Source organism: Nipponia nippon, unplaced genomic scaffold (assembly GCF_047370975.1).
Source record: "Nipponia nippon isolate SJK-2023a ecotype South Korea unplaced genomic scaffold, ASM4737097v1 scaffold_7, whole genome shotgun sequence".
Classification (NCBI taxonomy): Eukaryota; Metazoa; Chordata; class Aves; order Pelecaniformes; family Threskiornithidae; genus Nipponia; species Nipponia nippon.
The window spans coordinates 1,517,161-1,539,102 of NW_028262391.1; the positions used below are offsets into that span (position 1 = coordinate 1,517,161).

The 21,942-nt window shown below is 41.3% G+C and overlaps 1 protein-coding gene across 1 annotated transcript in view; it reads right to left on the reverse strand.

Moving 5' to 3' along the window:
* Positions 1-21,942, reverse strand: part of USP13 (ubiquitin specific peptidase 13) — a 57,449-nt gene that overhangs the window by 4,283 nt on the left and 31,224 nt on the right. Inside the window, exons 7-20 of the mRNA XM_087740354.1 lie at positions 21,754-21,848; positions 19,917-20,104; positions 18,168-18,239; positions 17,808-17,901; positions 12,477-12,602; positions 10,989-11,142; positions 9,060-9,234; positions 6,882-6,970; positions 6,382-6,504; positions 4,897-4,923; positions 4,001-4,144; positions 2,837-3,003; positions 2,166-2,328; positions 440-524 (exon numbers count right to left, since the gene is read on the reverse strand). Coding sequence (XP_087596480.1) covers positions 440-524; positions 2,166-2,328; positions 2,837-3,003; positions 4,001-4,144; positions 4,897-4,923; positions 6,382-6,504; positions 6,882-6,970; positions 9,060-9,234; positions 10,989-11,142; positions 12,477-12,602; positions 17,808-17,901; positions 18,168-18,239; positions 19,917-20,104; positions 21,754-21,848 — 1,702 coding nt within the window. The remainder of the gene's footprint in view (positions 1-439; positions 525-2,165; positions 2,329-2,836; positions 3,004-4,000; positions 4,145-4,896; positions 4,924-6,381; positions 6,505-6,881; positions 6,971-9,059; positions 9,235-10,988; positions 11,143-12,476; positions 12,603-17,807; positions 17,902-18,167; positions 18,240-19,916; positions 20,105-21,753; positions 21,849-21,942) is intronic.

Sequence of the window (21,942 nt, forward strand, 5' to 3'; positions counted from 1 at the left end):
GTTCAAATGAAGGAAAATCAGGGACTTCCAATGCCAAATAATAGGAGCATATCAAAACCACAGCCAAGATCAGCACCGCAGTACTACCCATACTAGTATCAGCCCATAGTTTGATGCATTTCTATTGATGGGGAATGAAAGGAAGTTGGGGGAAGCTCAGATAAACAAAGCCAGACACAAAACTGGTGCCCCAAAACAGAGATTTGGAACAGCAAGCATAGGAGAGCCGATGGTACATTTCAGCATAGACCTCAGCAGAATCAGAACTGACTCATTGCATCTACAATCTGTAACAATCTTCATTTCTTTGGCGGGAAATGTATACATGGTAATGACATGCATGTTTTGTCTGCCATGACTATGCACCCTGCTCTGTACAGATGCACGCTTCCAAGAAAACGTTCACTCATCCTTGTGTCTCTCTCCCAATTCCACTCACCTTCCTTCTTTTTTGAGATGACAAACATAGTGGCCACTCATCGTGGATGTTCCCATGTGGCTGATGAACCCAAACAGCTCGTATCCTGTTTAAGAAATACAAATGGGACCATAAGTCTTTTATCGCTAATGTTGCAATATGACTCCAGGGAAACCTTTCTTTCTAATACTGGAGAAGCAGCTAAGCACTCCTGACTCAGACTCTGCATCCCCAAACACAGCTTCTGTTAAGACTGCAGCACATCCTCGCTTTAACTAGTGGTCAGATTCACTGTCAAATATCAAACCAATCCAAGTCAAACCCACATAGATCTGTGCAGGTACAGCGGGGCTGTGAGCACAGCCCCTACTAGGAAAGGGAAAACAGCAGATTCATTCCCAGTTCAAGGAGAGCACCACAGAAAGTGCCAGATATGGAGTTCACTCTGCACACAAATTAGCTATGCCTATAAGTGTGATCACAGATCCCCTATAAATCAAAGGAAAAACAGGAGTTTAAATTTCAGCAGCCCATGAAAGAAAGGACAGGAAAGAAACCTCTTCCTTTAATATGAGGACAATTTTTGTGCTTAGAGTCTCCGGAGAACTCAGCATTGGTTCTTGCTCCCCACCCATTCATGCCATTCACCCAAATTACCACCAAAAGGAAAAGGGTACCTTCTTTCAGGATATTGCATAAGGACAGGGGCCTGGATTTTGGTGGAGAGGGCTTTCTGGAGCCATTTTACAGTATCATGTTGGTTATCAGGATTTCAGGCACTCAGTAAATGGTCTCAGTCTATAAAGGCTAAGTACCACAAAAAATAATTACTCCAAATCTTTTTTTTAACCTAATGATAATCAATGTTTCCCATGTCTCCAAGAGACTTCAGATTGGTCTTTATAATGTTAGAAATGAAGAAATGAATGTTCTTGTATAATAACAGCAACCACAGAAACTAAAATCAAATTGGCTGATTTTTTTTTTTTTTTTTAATAAGACCACTACAGTCAAGCTCAGAGGTTTAGAACATACTGCAGTTATTAGAATTGGTCACTAAAGACCCTTCAAAAAACGTTATGTGACATCCTTATGTTAGAACCACCGCTGAGCTTTTGTACTCTAGTGCTTTTACACTTACAATAGGTTCCTCACCTACTTCACAACTTTGGCTGCTGTACATTAGCCCCATCTTGTGGTTTATTTAGCACTAGTATGACTGAGGATCCCAAAGAAAAAACCAAAAGAAAACAGCAAAGCAATACGTGCAGGATGCCAGCTATACCTGCCGTATTTAGAATAAGGAACTTGGTTGAAGGGATTATCAAATCTCCTATCAGACCACAGGAGGACAGAAACTCAGGTGGCCTGTAACAGCAGCGTTATCTTTAGCATGCTCAGCCTCTGAAGATTTAAACATTCTAGGTTTTCTTTGTCTTTTTATCTTATAGCAACAGAACAAAAAGTAAAGCTAGGCCAGGAGAGACTTATATGCTGCAGCAACAAGAAACTTGGACTCAGGTTATTCAGTGAGTCCAGGGAAAGTTTCCTGAGCAAACACAGCCCACAGAACTTAGCAGCCCCACAGAGCTGGACTCAGCCCCAAAAGCAAGACTGGAAGTAAGTTGTCTGGATTGTGTCCAAAAAAACCCACGATAACTACTTTCAAAACAGAAAGGAGTTCTACGAATGGTGTAGGTGTGATGAAACAACATGATAGCCACTTCTAAGCTGAAGGAGAACTTACTTCCAGACCCATCTTTGATCCTGGGTCCCTCCGACCCTGTCTCTGCAAGGATATTGGCATTAGCATTGTTCTCCATATTCATCATGTCCAAAGCAGGCTCGCTTTCTTCCTCGAGATCAGGGTGGCTGAAGATCCATTCCAGCGCACGCTCCAAATTATTGTTCTGTCAGTCAAACGAGCAGAAGAGCAGCCTTTAATACATTCTCTGGCGTCATGCTGCTAGTCACCGGTCTTTGAACAGAGTAAGGATCGTGGTCGACAGCACTTAAAACTTGTAAGATACATACTCTACCTCCATGGAAAATAATATTCAACAAGCACTCTGCAGAAGCTTGACAGATGGAAAAGAAATCCTCCCACAATTAATCCCTGTGGCCCCCGGGTTCTCATCTTGAAGATGCATAGTCCAGGTTTTTTCTCAACAGACGGTAAAAGAAGCTAAGTTTTCCTCACTTTCCTCCACACTTTAACATTCAAGAGAAACACACAAACCACCTTCCCCACTCTAACCCAGGCAAGTCAGGCATCCCACACTTTGCCAGAATAGTTCTATGTGCATCATCCACTCACTGGCTTTTTATACACGTTTCAAAGGCATCTGAGCATGCGCATGTACAAAGCACATAATACGAAATGAAACCCAAGTGCTACCGATAACTCAAGGAACTCACTGTTGCCTTCAGCGCTTGAATTGCTAGATTCCTTTGGAAGCCCATAGAAATGATAATTGCAACCATCTCTTCGGGAGGCTGGTTATCTAGCCCAACAGCTCCAAACGCAGCTGCTCCACTGGAAGCAACTTCTCCAAATGCAGGTATGACCAATGGCTCAGCAAAGTCTGGAACAAACAAACACTCATCAGTTTGTTCTTTTGCCCCACTAAACTGGAAAGTCAACAACAAACACAAACAAACAACAAACAGGACCTCAAAAGCAGTCCTGAAATCAATGTAAGTTCATTTCACTGGCCCAGTTGGGACTTAGATGTGCAGAAGGCCTTAAAAACAACAAGATGAACAATGCACATTACAAAATATCTAGATGGACAAACTCATACTGAGCAGGCTGGAACAACTTGGCACATCACGGAAGTGAAACAACTGCAGGAAAGTAGCAAAGACCGGTATGGAAGCAATGATGACACCAGAGTAGTCAATAACGCAGCTGATATATGTACAGATGTAAAATGAACTGATTCCATAGCTGAAATATGTCAGTTAAGCCCAAGTGAAACACATTCCCCATTTACACAAGCAACACAAAAGCCCACAGCGAAGTGTGAACTCAACCAAATCTGGAGTTTCCTGGCAAGGGAGTGCTCAGCTATACTCAGTGCTGAATCACGGGTCCAAACTTTGCATGGATGAAACAGAGGAAGTGGAGAACATCTAGCAGCCCCGTCCATCAGTAGATAGCCCAAGTGCTAAGTACAGCACGAATGCTCTAGCCTGAGCCAGACAAGGCTGATGTGGAAGAAAAGCATCCGGACCACAGGATTCTTTGTACTTACACTTGGTCCCAAGTCAGCTTCCCCCTTAGCAGCACAGGCCAAGCCAAAGGGTGGAAAACAGAGCTGGCCCACACCATCACTGAGGATAGGAGAGCGTACTTCTGGTGTAGCTTAGGCTTGTTGTCTTCTTCTAGGCAGAGGATGCCACATAATGGTCAAGACCTGCATATCCCAGGAGCAGCTTAGGAAAATTCACTCACACCTCCAGGCTTCCTGGGGTGGGGAAGGGGGCCATTGTTTCTCTGTCGCACATTATAAAATTTCTACTGACTGCCAAAATACACAACCAGGAGTTGAGTTTAACTTATACCTTCCAACCACTGACCTGGTTCTTCCATGTGCGCAACGATCCAGTTGAAAGCAACTTCAGCACCCAGGTTGCCTGTATAGTACACAGCTTTCCGACATGCTTCCAAAGGAAAACCCATCTCTGCCAGTTGCATAACTGAAGACTCGTCAATATCTAGAGCTACAAGAAAGGACCTTCTAAAATATAAAAGTCTAATTTCATCCCTTGTATAGTATTCCTTATTGTGATTCACGGTGCCACATATTACAATACACACCTCTTGCATTTGTTTTAGTACCGCAGTAAACCCACACCCATTAGAAAACAGCCTTGTACAAAACATTATAGCATTTGGTATGGACTTAGTGATAATCTTTTGTCTCAGTAATCTACATAGGTCCTTAAACCTTGATGAATTCCTACAGGACTTTATTTATTAAAGAAATTCACCACTGCATTTCAAGGGGTGAAGAAGTTAGGTGCTGAGCTTAGCTAGAGATAGCAGCCAAAAGCAATCACCTCTCTTAAAGGCAGGATCTTACAGGTGAGAGAAACAACAGCTGCTGGATCTAGCAGTCTCCAGTTGAACTTCATCTCTGAATGACAGGGCCCGACAGCTTCAGCCGAGATCAGAGTCCGGAGGGAGCCAGGATCAAGCAGCGGTGACTCCCAGCACTGCAAGATCCTGCTGATGAGCAGCAGACAGAGGAGCGGCTCATATTCTGGCTACACTGATGCTACTACAGCCTCTTAGAGAGTCCTGCACACATGCAAGTAAATGCTGAACAAGTACAAAAATCAGCTGTTATGTAGAAGCATGCAGGGCAATACTCCATGCCTCTCTGTGAGGACAGAGAAGCCATTAGCTGAGCAAAAGCATGACAATTTTTTAAGCAGCTGAAATACCAGTTTCAGAAACATGAGATACGTACACTCCATGAAATGGTTCGTCATACGATCTGAGAAAGGAAAAAAACAGGGAAAGGGACTTATATGAAGGCTAAGTAGATTCATATAGGAAAAACAATTCCATGTTTTTAAAGTCATAGGAACATTTGACCTCATACAGGCAAGTCATGTTCACGCTTAGATCCCTGATGTTTTTGCCATGAATTAGACCAGGGATGTTTCTGCCCGGTGATTCCCCCAACTCAACTCAGAGCAAAAGTGCCATTGGTACTATAAACCAGTCGGAAATATAGCTGATGGCTGACCTAAACCAACTTAAGCCAGAATCTTTGTTATAAATAAGGTACCGTCACCCATGCACTTACACTAAAACTAGGTCAGTCCCTTGAGCAAGAGGATAAAAAAAGAACAGGCTTTGGTAAGGAACCTACAGATAAGGGACGAAATTAACACCTTTAGAGAACTGAATTTTGCCATAGCTTTTGCTCTGATACACATCAGCTCCTTGAGACAGAGCCTTTTTTAATGGGCTGTACAGCCCACATACATCCAGAGAAGTGGACTATGCATGCATGCACAGCTGCTAGGGCCTGCTGCAACCTAACAATTCTTGTAATTTAAAAGTGAATAATAAGATATTGAATCTTAATTTATGCCTGGAAAGCTTTTTTCTTAAATTGTAGTCCTTTGTGTATTCAGTATTGTTGTACTATGAATGAATCAATTCTGCACACATGGCGTGTTGTTTGTTCCACCTTGAACCAAAATGTTTCAAGTTATCCAAGTCAACTCTGCAACTGAAGAGAAGACCATCTGCTCAGAACTGTAACACTAAAATCCTGCAGCAAACAATCATAGTAACTGACACGTTTTAAATTCCTTCTGACCAGAACGGACCATATACCATACACAAGGGAGTACACAAGAACAGAGAGATTATTGAGCTACAATATCACCCAGACTGCTTTATCGCCAGGTTTTAGACAAGGGTTAGTACAAAAGTGCTCAAAAGATAACAGCAGTTTAGTAACACCTCTGATGCAAATGGAAAGAATGAGTGGATTAATGCTCCACTTCACTTCTGACACCTATCATGAGACCCAGTGTAGGGGTCTGAGACCAAGTCCTCTGCACCAGGCCCTGGGAAGTGCACAGTGACTTCACTGAAAGGGAGTCACGAGCATGCGCTGAAAATAATAACGATCTATTTCACAAAATATGATGTCTATCTTTGGGCACAGCAATTTAATATGAATTACTTGGAGAAAGTCCAGAGCAACAGCATCAATCATAAATCCTGAAAACATCAAAGCAGAAAAGCTGGAAGAACTAGGGTTGTATAGCAGGGAGGAAAAAAAAGCTGTGGGGTGTTGTAACAGTCTTCAATTGCAGAAGCACAGAGCTGCTTTTTTGTTCATAGCTCCAAAAGGTGAAGATTGAGGAGAATCAGTGTGTGCTGGAGGGAAAGGGGAATACAGGAAAGAATCAGGAGAGAAGTCAGTAAATACCTTTTGGGTCATCGGGAATGATAATGGGAGGAGCAATGTCTGGAAGTTCCTCTTCTCCTGGCTGGAGACCCCTGGCCCGAAGGTGGCTGATATCTAGGAAATCTGGCATGTCTACAGAAACATCTACAAAAGCAGAGAAACAGGCTAAGCTTATGAATCCAGCAAAACGATCTCATGGTGCACCCTACCCCTTCGGAGAGGGGACTCTGGTACTCAAGCTACAAACACAGCTAGGATTCTCCTCCTGAGAAGTTATTGGGAAATCCGGAACACTAAAGCACAATTTAGCTCGGAGGTCAGACTACATGAAACTGTATTTTAACTCCACAGACCTGACAGTCTGCTTTCATTTGTCATTAAAAACAAAAGAAGATTCAATTAGGATCTTCACAGTATAAACCTGAGACTCAAGCCAGGTCCTCATTATACACCAAAGTGTGTACACCTTTTAGATTATCTTGGATAGAATGAGAAAAAGGTAAATATAAAAAAGCACATACCAAGCTTTTTGGGTATCCAATCAAGGCCAAAGGTGAATTTCTTTATCTGCACCACTAAATACTCAGGAAACGAAGCAAAACGAGAAGTCCTGGGAAGCACAAGAAATACAATTCAGTGAAAGAAGGCAACAAAATCACAAGCGGCACAGATTTCAGTACCTCATACACACTGAGACGAGTAACTTCAGCCCTGAGTGAGATGAATAGCGATGGATTTTATAAACATAAATTTCACAAAGAAGTTTTCAAGTACAGTGGAGAAGTATGGTAGTAGCTTTCTCTGCATTCATATCCTGAATGTCAGACCAAACCCTTGCAGACAATTCAGCTTGTAGGAAGATTATAGAAAACAACTACAAGTAATATTAAACCTGCTTACTCAAGTTGTTCTGAAGTTGAATGTCAGGAAATAAATTTTGAATGACATATTGGCTAGAACTTCAGGGCACGGCCTTAAAACACAGCTTGGACAGAATGAAGTAACAATTAAACCTGCATTTTTTTCACTCCCTTTCTAGTAACAGTAGCATTGCCCATGAGGTATCAGCCCTCATGAAATGAGAAAGCATTTCATTAAGCAAAGATAAAAAAGTTGTCATTCGTAGTTTTTCACATGAAAGTGCTATATAAGCGCCCCCCCCCTTATATTCTTATTGAGCTACTGTGATATTTATCAAAATAGAGGATGACTCTTGAGTTTAAGGGGATGCCTGGTATTTGCCCACTTAATGAAAAGAAAAAGTTTAATCTTGAACACAATGTACCATCATATGTACCGCCATTCTCCTTCTCTATGCTCCCATTTTTCCCCCATTTAATCTCCTGCATCCTTCCCTTTATCTTCCGTTCACACAGACCATCCTTTCTTCCAATTCACCTAACTCTGGGTAAAACACAGTAAATGCATCATAAATATAAGGCCTTCCTACCATACTATAAATAACTGCTTTCTAAATTCTTGTTAGCACCATCTTGCCATTTTAGTAACTTTATCATCTGCAGCACAAAACTTTTTAATTTTAAATAGCAAATTATTCTTCATCTTTCAATGCTTTTAAAGATCTAGCCGATGAAGAATGGCTAAATTACAAATTAACGCTGGATCTATTTAAAGACTAGGATGTTCTTCCAACATGATCACAGTTAATACAAAAAACCCTCTAGATTTCTGCTGCATTTTTCTCCACCATGTGCACTTGTCTCCCAGTTTTCAATACAATGTCAGTGAAACTGTATGCTAAGACAGCACTGAGCCACTGATACGTTAAGCGATCTAAAAATAGAAGGTACCTAGCCACAGCAAACCAGTTGCAGAGCCCAACTTTCAACAACTCCTTGCTGCTGGCATAAAAACGGAACTGGATAAGAGACTAACTCTTGTTCTCAGCAAGAAATACTGCCCCTGAAAATTGCACTGAGCTCTGCCTCCTGTCCTATTTCTTCTTCATGCTTTTTTAAGCCCAAGATGTTCTTGGTTCTTTTATCTACCTGACTATAAACGCACAAGATGGGTTCCTTCTTTTATATGTCCATCTTGTACCATGGCTCCGTGTAAGTGACAGCAAACTTAACAGATGCAACCACATACTGTAACATACAAAGGTGATGGGTTGAAATCCAAACACAAACAATAAATAACACAAAACATAATAAAACCAAAGCTGTCAGCATAGCACCTCACAAACGCAAAAATTTCCATCCATCTAAAGAACTTTCTCATAAGAAACACAACCTTCGTTTGCTTCACCCTGTTGCGTTGCCGCACAATGCTCTTTGGCACTTTTAGCCAAATGCAGACATCAAGAGACTAAGCACAGAGATCCAGACTGTATCTCCTACCACATGATACAGAACTCCATCACTAGTTGATACACAGGATCCGATTTTAAGATGCGGGCAGACAATTAAGCTACAAGCATTTAAAGTTCAAGCTCTTAACAGCCAGCCTGCGTCCCCCCTTGGGAGTTTGACATTGAGAACAATTGATTTCCTGCTCAACTGGTCGTTACAGCCCTCGTCAGGCTTGATCTGCACATGGCATTTCAGAGCCCCCACACTAATACAGCACCAAAGCCCACTACGGCTTTGTCTGTTTCTCCCTACATCATGTCCAGGGAGCAAGATAAGCACAGAGCACTACCATATAGGTTTTTGCCAGGCAGCCAGACACACACTTACTTAACTCCTGCAGATTTTGCTTGAAGGGCACTGCTCCAGAAATCCTCTACATTGTTCGGTTCAGAAAAGGCCTGCAGACACGCACTAAATGGGATCTTGGCACGGACGAGCTCAGGTGGAGGTCTCCTTGCGGCTTCTGCTTCTCGCCTCTTCAATTCATAGGCAATTAATTCATCTGAGAAATACACATGACACTAAAAGCTAAATGAACATTGTTATGGTTATGGTGTCCCTCACCAGTCTTATTTTTGCAAGTTTTAGAAATGCAAAAACCTACTTATCAATAAAAAACTTTTACATGGCTCTAACTAGACATCCGATCTTTTTGTCTGCATTGGGGTCAGGAGCTACACTTACAACCACATCTCTTTTTTGAAGGTTTCTGTTCATGGTGAAAACACAGAACTGGAAATACTGGGAAACAGGCAGTTAAAACCTTGCCATGAATCCTGTGTTAACAGCAACACCAACTACCCACTTTATCAGCTCAATCTGACTCAGAAAATTATTGCTGTTTATCTGTGTCATCTGCCTTTCTAGACAGGGCAGGATTATGGATGATCTAGAAAGAGTCCTGACACTGGCAAGCTGAGCAGCGCCATACGGTAAATTCATAAACTAATATACCTCCCAAGCCATTGCCTGGAAATAACATGCTCTTTTATAAGCAACAGAATCATCACTGAAACTGATGAACAAAGAATGAGAAGTTCTCCAAAACTTAAATTTTCAAGTCAAAATGGTCTTTTTAAAATATATTGTCCAATTCAAGGAGTTGTGGGCTACGTGAAAAGCAGTAGGTGGAATTCTCTGTCTTGTGCTATTTCAAAGGATCTGATGAAATAATCAGAATAGTTCCTTCTGGCTGTAAAACATTTTAAATTTTGAGATTATGTAGGAAACCAGAGGCACATCCCCCTTCTAGTGTTCCTGTGATGTCCCCTTCACTTCCACCTCAAGCACACATTTATTATCTTAGTCCGCAAGACTCTTCACCACTGATTGCAAGGGCAACCAAGATTTGTGAGTACCTCTCTCCTGCTTCCAAGTCCTCTAGCCTCCTCAGCCGTTTTCTCCTTTAAAAACAGGTATGCTTCCTCAGGCAGCTCACAGGCATGAAAAACCCACTCCGGTATATTAAATCAACGCCCACCACTTCATCCTCCTTCCCTCCTCTCCTAAAGCCCAGGATATCCAAATTGTGTATTTTGGCTTTATAGATGACAAAGTATCTTATACTCCTATTCTCTGTTATCACGTTAGATCTTATAATCTGCTGCTAATGAACGCAAAGCCAATTTGGTTTTTTGGTTGCTTTTTTTTTTTTGAGAGTGTGTGTTTGTTTTTACAAGATACTAACTAACTAGTATGTTCAGGACCTTTTTTAGAATTAAGCAGTTTTTATGTACTGGTTCACTGCCCAGGACAAAGGAAATCCAGTCCTAATAGGGATCTTTGGGCACACACACGCGCACACAAAACAAGGGTAAATAAATTGTACTACAAGTGGTGTGGCACATCCCTGGGTCAAATCCAGGTTAAGGTTTTAAATCACAAATCTCTGACATCTTTATCATACACACTGCTACCATTCTTGGTGATATATTGCCGAGTGGTGACACTTAATGTTCGTCCCACAGTCTGAGAAGAAATCTGTCTGAAAACTTGCCAAGAGTATCCAGGTAGAATCCTCCTTCCCTAAAAATATAAGCAGGGACGGTAGAGCCACAACTGATGTGTGTTTAAAATCTCCGTTAAAGAAAACCAAACCAAGTAACTTTCCCCTGGTCGGTTCATTGGTTTGATTTGCCACGTGGCCTTGAACCATTCTGTCCATACAAAGAGACCGCATGGGGGTGAGAACTTCTTTCCCTCATGGCTGAGAGAGCCACCAGAAGAACTGGTCCGTCAATGGACCAGTTTCTTTACCTTTGTTTGTTGCTGCCTCCATGGCAACAGGTAACTGCATGAGGTAGTCCACCCTCTCGGTGTAGCGGACCTTTCTGGACTGGCAGCATTGTGTGCGTTCTTCCACCAGGAACCGGAAAACATCACTAGGGTTTTCTGAACCTACAGGGTTCCTCTGAAAGGAATATTAGATCCAATCATTTAAGTGACGACCATGAAAATGACCAGAGAACCCAAAGGCTGCTGGTTGTCTTATGGCAGGCACAAAGACACCAACCTTGCACCCAGAGCGGACAGCTCAGCTCGCGTTTTATTGCATGCAGAACTCTTGCACCCCCAGAGAATCCCACTGAAGTCCACAATGCCTGCATACACAGCAGTATCTTTCTACACATAGTAACTTGCAGAGTATGTACCTAATGAATCTGACTGAGTCAAGGTGAACAGAAGAAGGTAGGAAGGTGGCAGGTTACAATAAGGTTAGAAAGCTCAGGTAAATACCATGGAGCATCCTTTCAGCAAATAGAATTGCTCCTGCCACTCCAAATCTGCACTGAAACAGAACAAGCAACTTGTAGTTCATTACCCAGATGGGAATGTCATACAAATAATATACCTCCTCTTTGTTGTTCATCTTAACATCTGTTATCAGGCAAAAAACAGCAAAATGTCTTCCACCACCCTATAATCAGTACATGCCTTTTGGGATGTGGAACATTATGCATGCAAATGCGAATAACTTCATCTCGACTGCAACACATGAATAAACACCCTTGATTCTTGGGGAAAATGGGAAGAAGAGGGAGGAAGGATGGACAAGAAAGAAATGCTTTAAATCAGAGCTGCATGTATTTGTAAGTTTCCTTTCAGAAAGACAGCATTAAAATTCACAGTACTGATTCTTTTACACACAGCATTGAGCTGGAGCTCAGTGGAACTAACATTTTCTACAGAATATATTCAACTGACAAATATTCACTTTGCTTTCAGCAGGGGAGTCCTTCCTCCTGTAATGATTCCATGATGCACAGCTGGGATTTGTAAAAGAACTGGATATGGTAATTAGTCTGCTCCCAACAATGATATAAATTTGGAATAATAATAATAATGATCATCATAATACCCATTTCATTAATGGATTCCAAGACAGACTTCAATATGGAAAACAAATGGATGGCATGTAATCATAAAACGAACGGCAATTTGAAAGGACAGTCACATATGTTTATAAATCTTATAGCCTGTACAACGATGCTTGACCTCTCTATATCTCTTGCAGTCGTTAGCAGCAGCATTGGCCCTGTCTGTGGTCATGCAAGAGTCTGAAGTAAAGAGAAGGGAGAATTAAAGAAACAAATCTTTCTAAACCAAAATACATTTAAATTACTGCCATTTTCTACATATCCAAGGCTAAAGAGTATAACAACAAAATGAGCCACTCATATAAAAGCTCTGCCCTCATTGTCTACTATAACCAGGGAAAAGAAGCGGTAATTGAGATTTTCTCACCTCTACTAGATTTATAAGGTGTAGGAAAAATTCCTGCGCGTCTTGTTGTCTATTAGAGGAAAATTCTGGGTGGCCTTTACTTATAAAGGCCTTAAACATTCGGGGAGATATTCCATTGTGTTGAGGCTAAATAAAAGAAAGAGAAACCTTTTAAAGAAGGATTTTTAATTCATTCCTGGAGCAAATACCCCAAAGTCACTCGCTAGATCTATCTATGGCCCATTTCTGCCACTGGAGAAGTGATAATTTCAATTTCATCTGGTTTTCCATTTTAATAAAAATTAAAAAAAAACCCTAAACATTTTAATAAAAATGGAAAGGGTGTTGAAGCATTATTTGGGGGTTTTAGCATGTGTTTTATGACCTAGTTCCTGCAGCGATCACTCTGCTTCTTCTATGGCATTTGCAAGTTAAAAGAGATTAGTGAAGGTTTGCTAAAGTTTAGTAGTTTTCAGAAAGGCTAAAAGCCTACACTGTTTTCTAACATTTGACATTCCTTTCAGACCCCTGTTCCAACTAAAAGTATGTGGGCATTGAAGCACTTTGGTGCATCAGCTAGCAGCTTTACTCAGGACAAAACCTTTTCAGAGATCTCTACAGAATCAAGCAGAGGGCAACTAACGTGCGCAGCACGCGTTCCGAGATGGGTTGTTAAGAACAGACGGGAATTTGCCGTTTGCAGGTGTTGGTCGTGCTGAAGGACCAGAACGTATTGCCTTCAGCCATTCAGTTACATCAGTAGGAAATTACCCCAAATCAGAAAATCTCTAGAAAATCTCCAAGAGCGTCCTGGTTTTGACTTTCTCACCCTCTAGATCACTTTAAGAAGGCTCCCCTACCACTGCAAATTGCATCCTCAAGACAACACTAGCTATTATCCCTTTTAAATAACACTTTTGAAAGGGTCAGAATCTTTTACTCAGATTTGCCCTCATCCTCCATGAGACCAAATAATTTTCAAAACAATCCAAGCCAAAGTGTAGCCTTTAGGATATGTCAGAGGCCGTTAAAAAAACAGGCAATCTCATTCTTTACTACAGTTGCGCTATCACACCAACATAAAAATAGGGAAAGCAGCATAAAATGGCAGGCACATAAAACACACACTAAGAGAGCAAATTTCATTCTTGGTTTCACCAGGGTAAGGTATTCCTAGACCCACTGAAATCAGAAGCGGATTCTCGATTTTAATGCTTTTTCAATTTCTGGCAGGACACCAGCAACCACATTAGGCTAAGATGCTCTTTAAAGGCTCTCGTAAAGAGACAGAGTCTCAGTATTGCTTGAAGAGATGTTCCAGGGATTTCTGAATCTTGGGTTATATATCACTTCAGTGTCCTTGGCTGCCTTTCATCAAAGCTAGGACTAGGGAGAGAAATGCCCAAACCAGCTCAAATTACTATATAACAGGCTTCTTTCTATGCTAGAAGCAAGAATACGGCAGGGTGGCACATTTGCCCTGATGTATAATGCAATGAGTTTGGAATTAAGCCTTGTTTCCATCTATACACTTTTATTCAGCCATTTGAACAGGTTGCAGAGAAACATGCTATGTGTGACAGTCTACAGAAGAGGATCGGATCTTGCCCTCTAAACCCCTTCCACCTCAAGGACAAGAAAAACAACAGAAGAAATGGCAAAGCTCTAAACAGAAAATCAAGTCCTAGCTGATGACCCTTTAACCTGTTTTTTAATGTCAAAGTGGGTCCAAGAAAACTGCTGCCATTTTCAGACTAAACTCCTGTGGCGAAAAATTTTAGCTCCACAGTACCACGAATATTTATAGAATATCTAGCATACTCTCCCCATCAACAGTCACAAAACAGTTTAGCTAAATATAGATTGTGCTGGACCACTGCAGATCTCTCATGAATGCTTTTACAGGCAACAACTCCCAAAAACTTTGGATGAAATCCAAAGACCCAGAAAGCTAGAGAACTTTTGCGTGTAGGAGGGGAAAAAAAAGAATAAAAATAAAATGAATAATTGATTTTATAGACACAAAGCAGAAGCACTTGAAAACTCTGAAGGCCTAAAATCCTATGCAAATGTATTTATTATAAATGTCAGTACAACTCTCCGGATGACAAAATGCTATCTGTATATATACTAGTATTATCGGGGGGGAGAGGGAGGTAAGACAGCAAACAAAAAAAAAAGCACCCCCAAACCAACGAAACAGATTTGTATGCCCAGAGTGAGGGAATGGAGGAAATATCTATACTTGATTTTTTTCCTAAATAAATCTTCAATACAACAAAGAACAAAAGCAGTAAAAGCTGTTTCAAATCCTAATACATGCTACAAATTGCTTGATAAGGAAGTCATCTGATGCATGTAACTACAACTTTGTTAAACTGAACTTAGGAACAACACGAGCATTGTTAAACGCCAGTAGATGGCTACTACTACCTGACGGAGTTTTATGCCATCTGTCATTAAAAAGCTCTCAATATCTCATTGCTAGTAGTGGCTGCTGGGCTAAAGACGGAGGTGTAGCTTTATTTGAAGGGTTCAAGTCCCTGAACTTCCAGCACATTATTCTTCATTCATATCCTGCATGTGTTTAAGAAAGCTGGTCAGTCAGTATATGTAATTTAATGCGAGGAGCCTGTTGAAATCTATTCCACTATTCCTTAGTCACAGTGATGCGTTGATAGGTTTTAAACTTTATTTAAAGGAAACAAGCAGGATTCATTCGTTGTTCCAAGCCAATGAACAGCTACTGTACAAAGCAGTCTCAGGAGACACAGGACGTTCGGATCATGCAAACTACTCTGTACCAGAGGCTCTGTCTTTGTCCAGAATCTCCCTGGCATTCTGATTTCAGAAGGAGAAATTCCTATATCAATAACTAATAGATGAAGGTAGAGGAACGTACCTATTTCTAGGAAAATATCTAATGTGCCCTTGCAGCCAAGAGGCCCAACGGTGTCCCGGGGTGCATCAGGAAGAGCGTGGCCAGCAGGCCGAGGGAGGCCATCCTGCCCCTCTGCTCTGCCCTGACGAGGCCCCACCTGGAGCACCGTGTCCCATGCTGGGCTCCCCAGTTCAAGACAGACAAGGAACTACTGGAGAGAGTCCAGCGGAGGGCTGCGAAGAGGATGAGGGGACTGGGGCGTCTCTCTTATGAGGAAAGGCTGAGAGAGCTGGGTCTGTTCAGCCTGAGGAAGAGGAGACTGAGAGGGGATCTTATCAACGCCTGCAAACACCTTACGGGCGGGTGTCAGGAGGATGGGGCCAGGCTCTTTTCAGTGGTGCCCAGCGACACTTTGAGGGTGACAGCACTGGAACAGGCTGCCCAGAGGGGTTGTGGAGTCTCCTTCTCTGGAGATATTCAAAACCTGCCTGGACACGATCCTGTGCAACCTGCTCTAGGTGAACCTGCTTTGGCAGGGGGTTGGACTAGATGATCTCCAGAGGGCCCTTCCAACCCCAACCAGTCTGCGATTCTGCAGTTTCCATGGAAACCATCACCATGATTCTGTGACAGTGACAGAAACATGCATGACGTCTACTGTGTATAAAACTACAACCTGGTATCAGAGATTCTTTCTCCACAAAGACAGCTCTTTCCTACAGGTATTATTTCAGTATTGGTTATTAGTTGACCTTTCATTTCTAAATATCCCATCCATGGAGTCTGTGGTTTGACTCCACAAGCTGTTTGGGGTCACCGTAACAGAGGCTGGCAGGGACACAAATCTGTTCTAGGTCCAGTTTTCCCAGCATCACTCTAAACAAGATGCTTCAAGGTAGATAGTTTGAATAGTAAAACAGATCTAAAGTAATAGATTTGCTGGGGTAGATAACACTGTCCCAATAACTAACATTTTGCTTAAGATAACTATTAATTGGATGACTCTAGGGAAAACAAATGCAATTCCAAAAGCAGCAGAATTTGAGCAGAGAGGCAAAATCTGAGCTGATCTCACTCTCCAAAGGCTGAGGGAGACTAAACCAACTTACAAAAAGAAAAGACACTTTTCCATCTTACCACTAAGCTACTGACAGCTTTTCTTCTTCACAAAAGCAAGCAAGAACAGGTAAAAGGACAAACCAGTGAATCAAGCAGCCCCCATGAACCTTGTTAATACGAATAGATCAGTCAGGCCTTCGTCAAAAATTATCCTTACTGCTAAAACCAAAAGACTGTTGGACAAAGAATATGAAGAGGCTTTCTGATGACTGTGAGGGCGAAGGCATTCACTGCTGGATGCGGAAAAAGCACAGACGGATGAAGACACAGGTCTATGGATGGTACAACGCCAACACAGGCCTTAATGACTTTTGCAGCACAAGACAAACAAGCAACTTTCATGTTGCAGAAGAATAACACAAAGGCAGTACGAAGATTACAGAACCAACAATACTGGAGTTCTCGAAGCTAGATACTAGCTAGATATGGTGAGCTAAGTATATGTTTTGCTGCAAAATTACTGCAAATTACAGAAAAAACAGAAGTCTCCCACTGGTTACACTCACTATGACAGAGAAATAAAATTCTATATTACATAGGAAAAAAGGTTATTTCATTCTCCAGTTCCTCTCTCCTTTGTGTCTAGCATGTTAGCTATACAGCACTCGCCCCTCAGTATACCTTTGTCCTCAAATTGCCTATTCTGAGGAAGCTGATTCCAAGGTTTTTTCTATTGTGAATTATTATAAATCAGGATATATACATTGGTCTCCCCAGGCTCTCCAGGAATTAGAGTTTCAATCTATATCCAAACCCACACATACTACTGTGTTTCCAGGATAGATCCCACTGGCACAGACAGGCTTGTACATGATTTCTGTACCACGAAATACTTGAATAAAGCCCCAGTGGACATGGCTTTGCATGGCCCCTCCTTCATCTACATGAAAGCCTCCAGCACCACTTAATCTTGCGTTACGTAGACAGCTTCTCCTGAAATCAGGTGGAATATTGTCAGACACTTCCTGGAAACAACTCTTTAGCTCTTTATACTTCTTTCTGAAATTTAAAGAGGGTTTAGAAGTTTGCTTCCAAATACTCAGCACTCTCTAGATGACTTTTTTTTTTTTTTTTGTTCCTCAAAGAAGATAAACGTTAAGTGGCAAGTTCTACGAACTTTTGCACTCATCACTGGAGCAGCAGGATACTTTATAAGCAGAACCAATGGTTGCTTTAATGCTTTGCACAAATAGCCCCTGACTAATATATTCCTGACTAGAATCCTGCACATTCCACCTTGCTAAGCATCCCATGCTGGATCCACACGTGTTCTTCAATGCCCGGCACCTGTTCCCTTTTCTCAGGATATCACTTTTACCTAGTTACCAGGCTGCACAAACTTAGTCAAATACCTTGTGTTCTTCTTTCATCACCTGCTCAATAAGCTCAGATTTCATGGGTGGCTTAGAGTACTGGCCTGAAAGAAGGCCGTGTCCCAGTTTAGCCCTGTAGGGAAGAAAGTGGCAGGGTGGAAACGTGTGAGAAAAACAGGAAAAAAGAGAAGATTCTTATTCCAAGCAAAAAAAGAAGTTTATGGTCTTTGACTCGCTGATGAAACATCATTACCTGCAACTAAGTGGGCAAATCTTCCCATTCTACCTTGTGCCATATTTCCCTTTCAAGCCCATGCAGAGATGATGTTCTGCCCTGCCATTAAGTTATTTAGCTTCTATTTAACTTGACCAAGTAAACCACTGAGAAGTGTCACTTACATCTGAGTGTTGAAATCTTGCGTTGGATCAAGAGGAGAGTAGTCAAATATTCGTGGAAGGTTCCCCACATACCTGGGCAGCAAGAACAAAGCAGAAACATTCAAATATTGCAGCTAGATTTCCTCAAGGATATCCTAACAGATCCTCAGCAGTGATACATCAGCAGGCTTCCTCTGTGCTAACAAGTCAAATTTTGCATCATAGCAATGACTTAATCTATCTCTGGTGAGTGCTTCTATCATGGAAAAATAATAGTAAAGAAATTAGGAAATGGAAACTTAAGTTTTGCTTAGGAGCTTCTAGCTATAAAGGATATGATGCTGCTGTTCATCTGGAATTTAAATTCTATTCCTTGATTTTGAAATAGCTGCAGGATAGTGTTGCTCAAAACCATAGAGATGGCTTGAGAACCAATGTACTTTCTACTCCTAACCAACACTGCCAAATAAATTCCAAATTTGTATCAGGACCAGAACATGTAAAAAGAATGTTTCGATTGAGTTTCTTCAGAGAAACAAAGGCTAACTCCTGACAGCAAACACCGAGGTATATATTGTTCTAGCCAGCTTGTTGGAAAGTGAAGCATGTGTGCTACCGCACACTATCCGAGAACTGCTTCCCTCGAGCACAAGAGAAACAGGCTAGGTAGGTATGGCCATGTTGAAAGAACACATCTAATTTATGCCTAGTCCCTCTTTCATCAAAGATCTCCACTACTTTGTTGTTACTAAGTGCTCCAGGTAACACCAAGGACCATGCTGTGGAAATCAACCTCCCTTCATAAAGCCCATTTTGATATTTTTCAAAAACGCAGGTAGAAAAGCTGGCACTTAATGAATCTACAGACTGTACTCCATATGGCTAACAAAGTAAACAAACACAGGCTTTCTCCCTCTTCTTCTCCAGAAGGCAATTGCTACATGAAAACCTGGGAGGCTTTCCAAAATCTAAAAGCCTAACTTCCAGCACACACACTACTACTGCTGTCGAATGAAAGAGCACTCTGAATTTTATTGCAAACCACAGACTGTCCTTTATAAAAAGGCTTCTCTCCTTGGAGTGATGTGTTCAGTTTTGATCAGTCAGGAATATTTCATATTCCTCTGTTGTGCTTATGGTGGATGACAGGCAGACTCAAACAAAAATGCTTTTGTCCTTTTACTCTCTTAATTACTCAGTGGAAGAATATGCTCACACTACCCTTTTCATGAGATGAGATTTTGTTTTTATTAGAATTTTAATTAAAAAAATGCCTCTGATAGTTTCCCTCTTCTTAGCCAGACCTGCATGCAAAAGGTGCACTGCTTGGATCAATATTAACATGTTCGTGCCACTACAGCTTTTCGCACAAGTGACACTTGAGCAATAACACGATTCCTGCAGCTACACGAAGGCATGGGGCAGTACAAAAAACGGTAACGTGATACTGATGATACCGAGATAAAGAGACACACGTACGTACATATATAAAAAGCAGAGACAGAGCAATCAAATTTATGAGGTGGCATATGATTTCCCACCACTGAAGCTAGGCAAGTAAATTCTGTTTTCAAAGGCAAATTGGGTTTTGTGTTCCAACCTTGTCCAGAACAGAACAATACAATCACTAAATCCTCTAAGTGACCACTGAGCTGACTGAGACAGACTTGTTTGCAGGTGAGACGAAAATTAAAATACCATTTTGCTTAGAAGAACAAGAGATTGAGGAATACAGCAGCTAGTGACAAGAACTAGTTTGAAGCTACTTACGCTCGCTGGAACTCTGGGATGCTGAAAATGGCTTGCATGACAGCATTGAGGTAGCAGCTATTTCCCAGGTTCTTCATGCCAGTGTATCCTGGGCCATACATGGGCTTGAGTTTCACGCCAGCTTCCTGAATCACTTCCCATTCAGAGACTCTTGGTTTTATATCATTATCTCTTAGCCCATTCTCTGTCTGAAAGCAACAAGATTTTTTTTTTTTTTAATCTGTTTAACTTCTGCAACAATTATGCTGCTGCTATCATCACCACCAACTTTGGGATCTATACTCTAGAAAAGAAGAGCCAAACCAATGGGCAAAGGGAGGTAAATCCTGCACGTAGGGGAGAAGATCAGGGTCAAAAGGCTAGCAGCTTGTTCTTCCGATATACCTCTTAGCTCTTTACCACAGGCCACTGGCTCTTTGAGTGGTCCTAGCTGTGAGCTCAGTCCCAGAGCTTCACTTCTCGCAGGGCCGTGATCTCAAGCCTCAGCATCAAAACACTGCATTTTTTCAGGTTTCATATTCCATTTGTAATGGCCAGGAATAGCTGCTGCTGTAGAAGCTGGTCCTAGCAAACAAACCAGATGAAAAGCTGCAGATCCAAGAACTCTTCCCTTCTTTCAAACGGGAAAAGCCGAAACCTGTGATGCTGAAGTTTCTCCCCTTTACAGCTCAGCCTTCAGCTTGTAGGTACATAGCTTGTTCACAGCTTGGAGGTCCAGGTCACTACTGCGTCATTTACTGTTAGCACTACGCCACCACTTCACCAAGAATTTTTCAGACTGGTCTGAAGACCAGAGGTGAAACCTTTGCAACAGCTGAGACTAAGTTTTCAAGGCTGCTGAGTAAAACAGGTTTTCCAGAAAGACCGCTGGATAAAAGGGGCTTTTTATTTACGATATTGGCAAGGAAATTAGTATAGCAAAAATAATATTAGTACCATGAAGGCTTTTGAAACTGCAGTTAAACTCTTCTCTATCATTTTAGAGTTATTATTAGTTTTCTCTCCACTTGGACAATGAAATACACTAAACCAGTATCAGGTTTGTTCATTTTTAACAGTTTTCTTGTTCAGGTTATCAGGTAGTGATACTAGGCTATGTGTTTCAGTGAAAAAATAAAAATAAAACCCCCTGCCTTTGTAACCATATTCCATTCAGACTTCTTGGATCATTTAAACAGAACCGGAATCAACATCCACTAAAATACAAATTAGTAAAAGGACTTCTCTACTAATACAGACCACAGCAACAAGTTCAGGAACAGGACTCTTTTTGCCCCAGTCCCTTTCCAGTGTACCACACTATAGACCACGCTGTTTTCTAGACTTGAATGTATTTTTACATTTTGTAACGTATTTATTAATAAGACCTAAACTGAAATTTTTAACTTTGCATAAAGAACCTTTCAACCACTTTTTTACTTATCCACTCCTTAGCTTATTTTTGTTTAAGATTTGTATCTGCTTACACATGCTGTAGGCTTTCTTTCACTCACTGTAATTAAATATTATAGATGTTCTTCTCCAATTGAATGAGGTTTTTCATCTTGAAGGAAAACGGTACATAACACACGAGAAGTGAAACATGTAAACTAAAGACTACAAAGGAACTCTTTTGGAAGGCAATTTTTAGATTTGACAGTAATGATTCCCTCATTTCAGACCTCAGAAAATAAACCACGAACTGGCTGGCTGAACTTTACAAAACGAAATATCATCATAACAGTCTGAAGGAATCACACAAATGTAAGCTACAAGTATCAGTCTTCTCCTGTTTCTCTCCCACCCCCAACTAAACAAACGAGTAAACAACAAACTAAATAAAAGATGGATTTCCTACCACTTGCATCTGCAGCATATCAATTCCAAAGTGTGCCAAATGTTTTGCTATATGCGGATCTAAAACCGGCTCCTCTTCGTCAAAGGAATAGACATCTACAAAAGCAGAGAGAAACAGATGAGCTGTAGTATCAAATATTATCGCTTCTCGTTGTTTACCAACATTGCATTCTCAGTACAGGACTGCCTA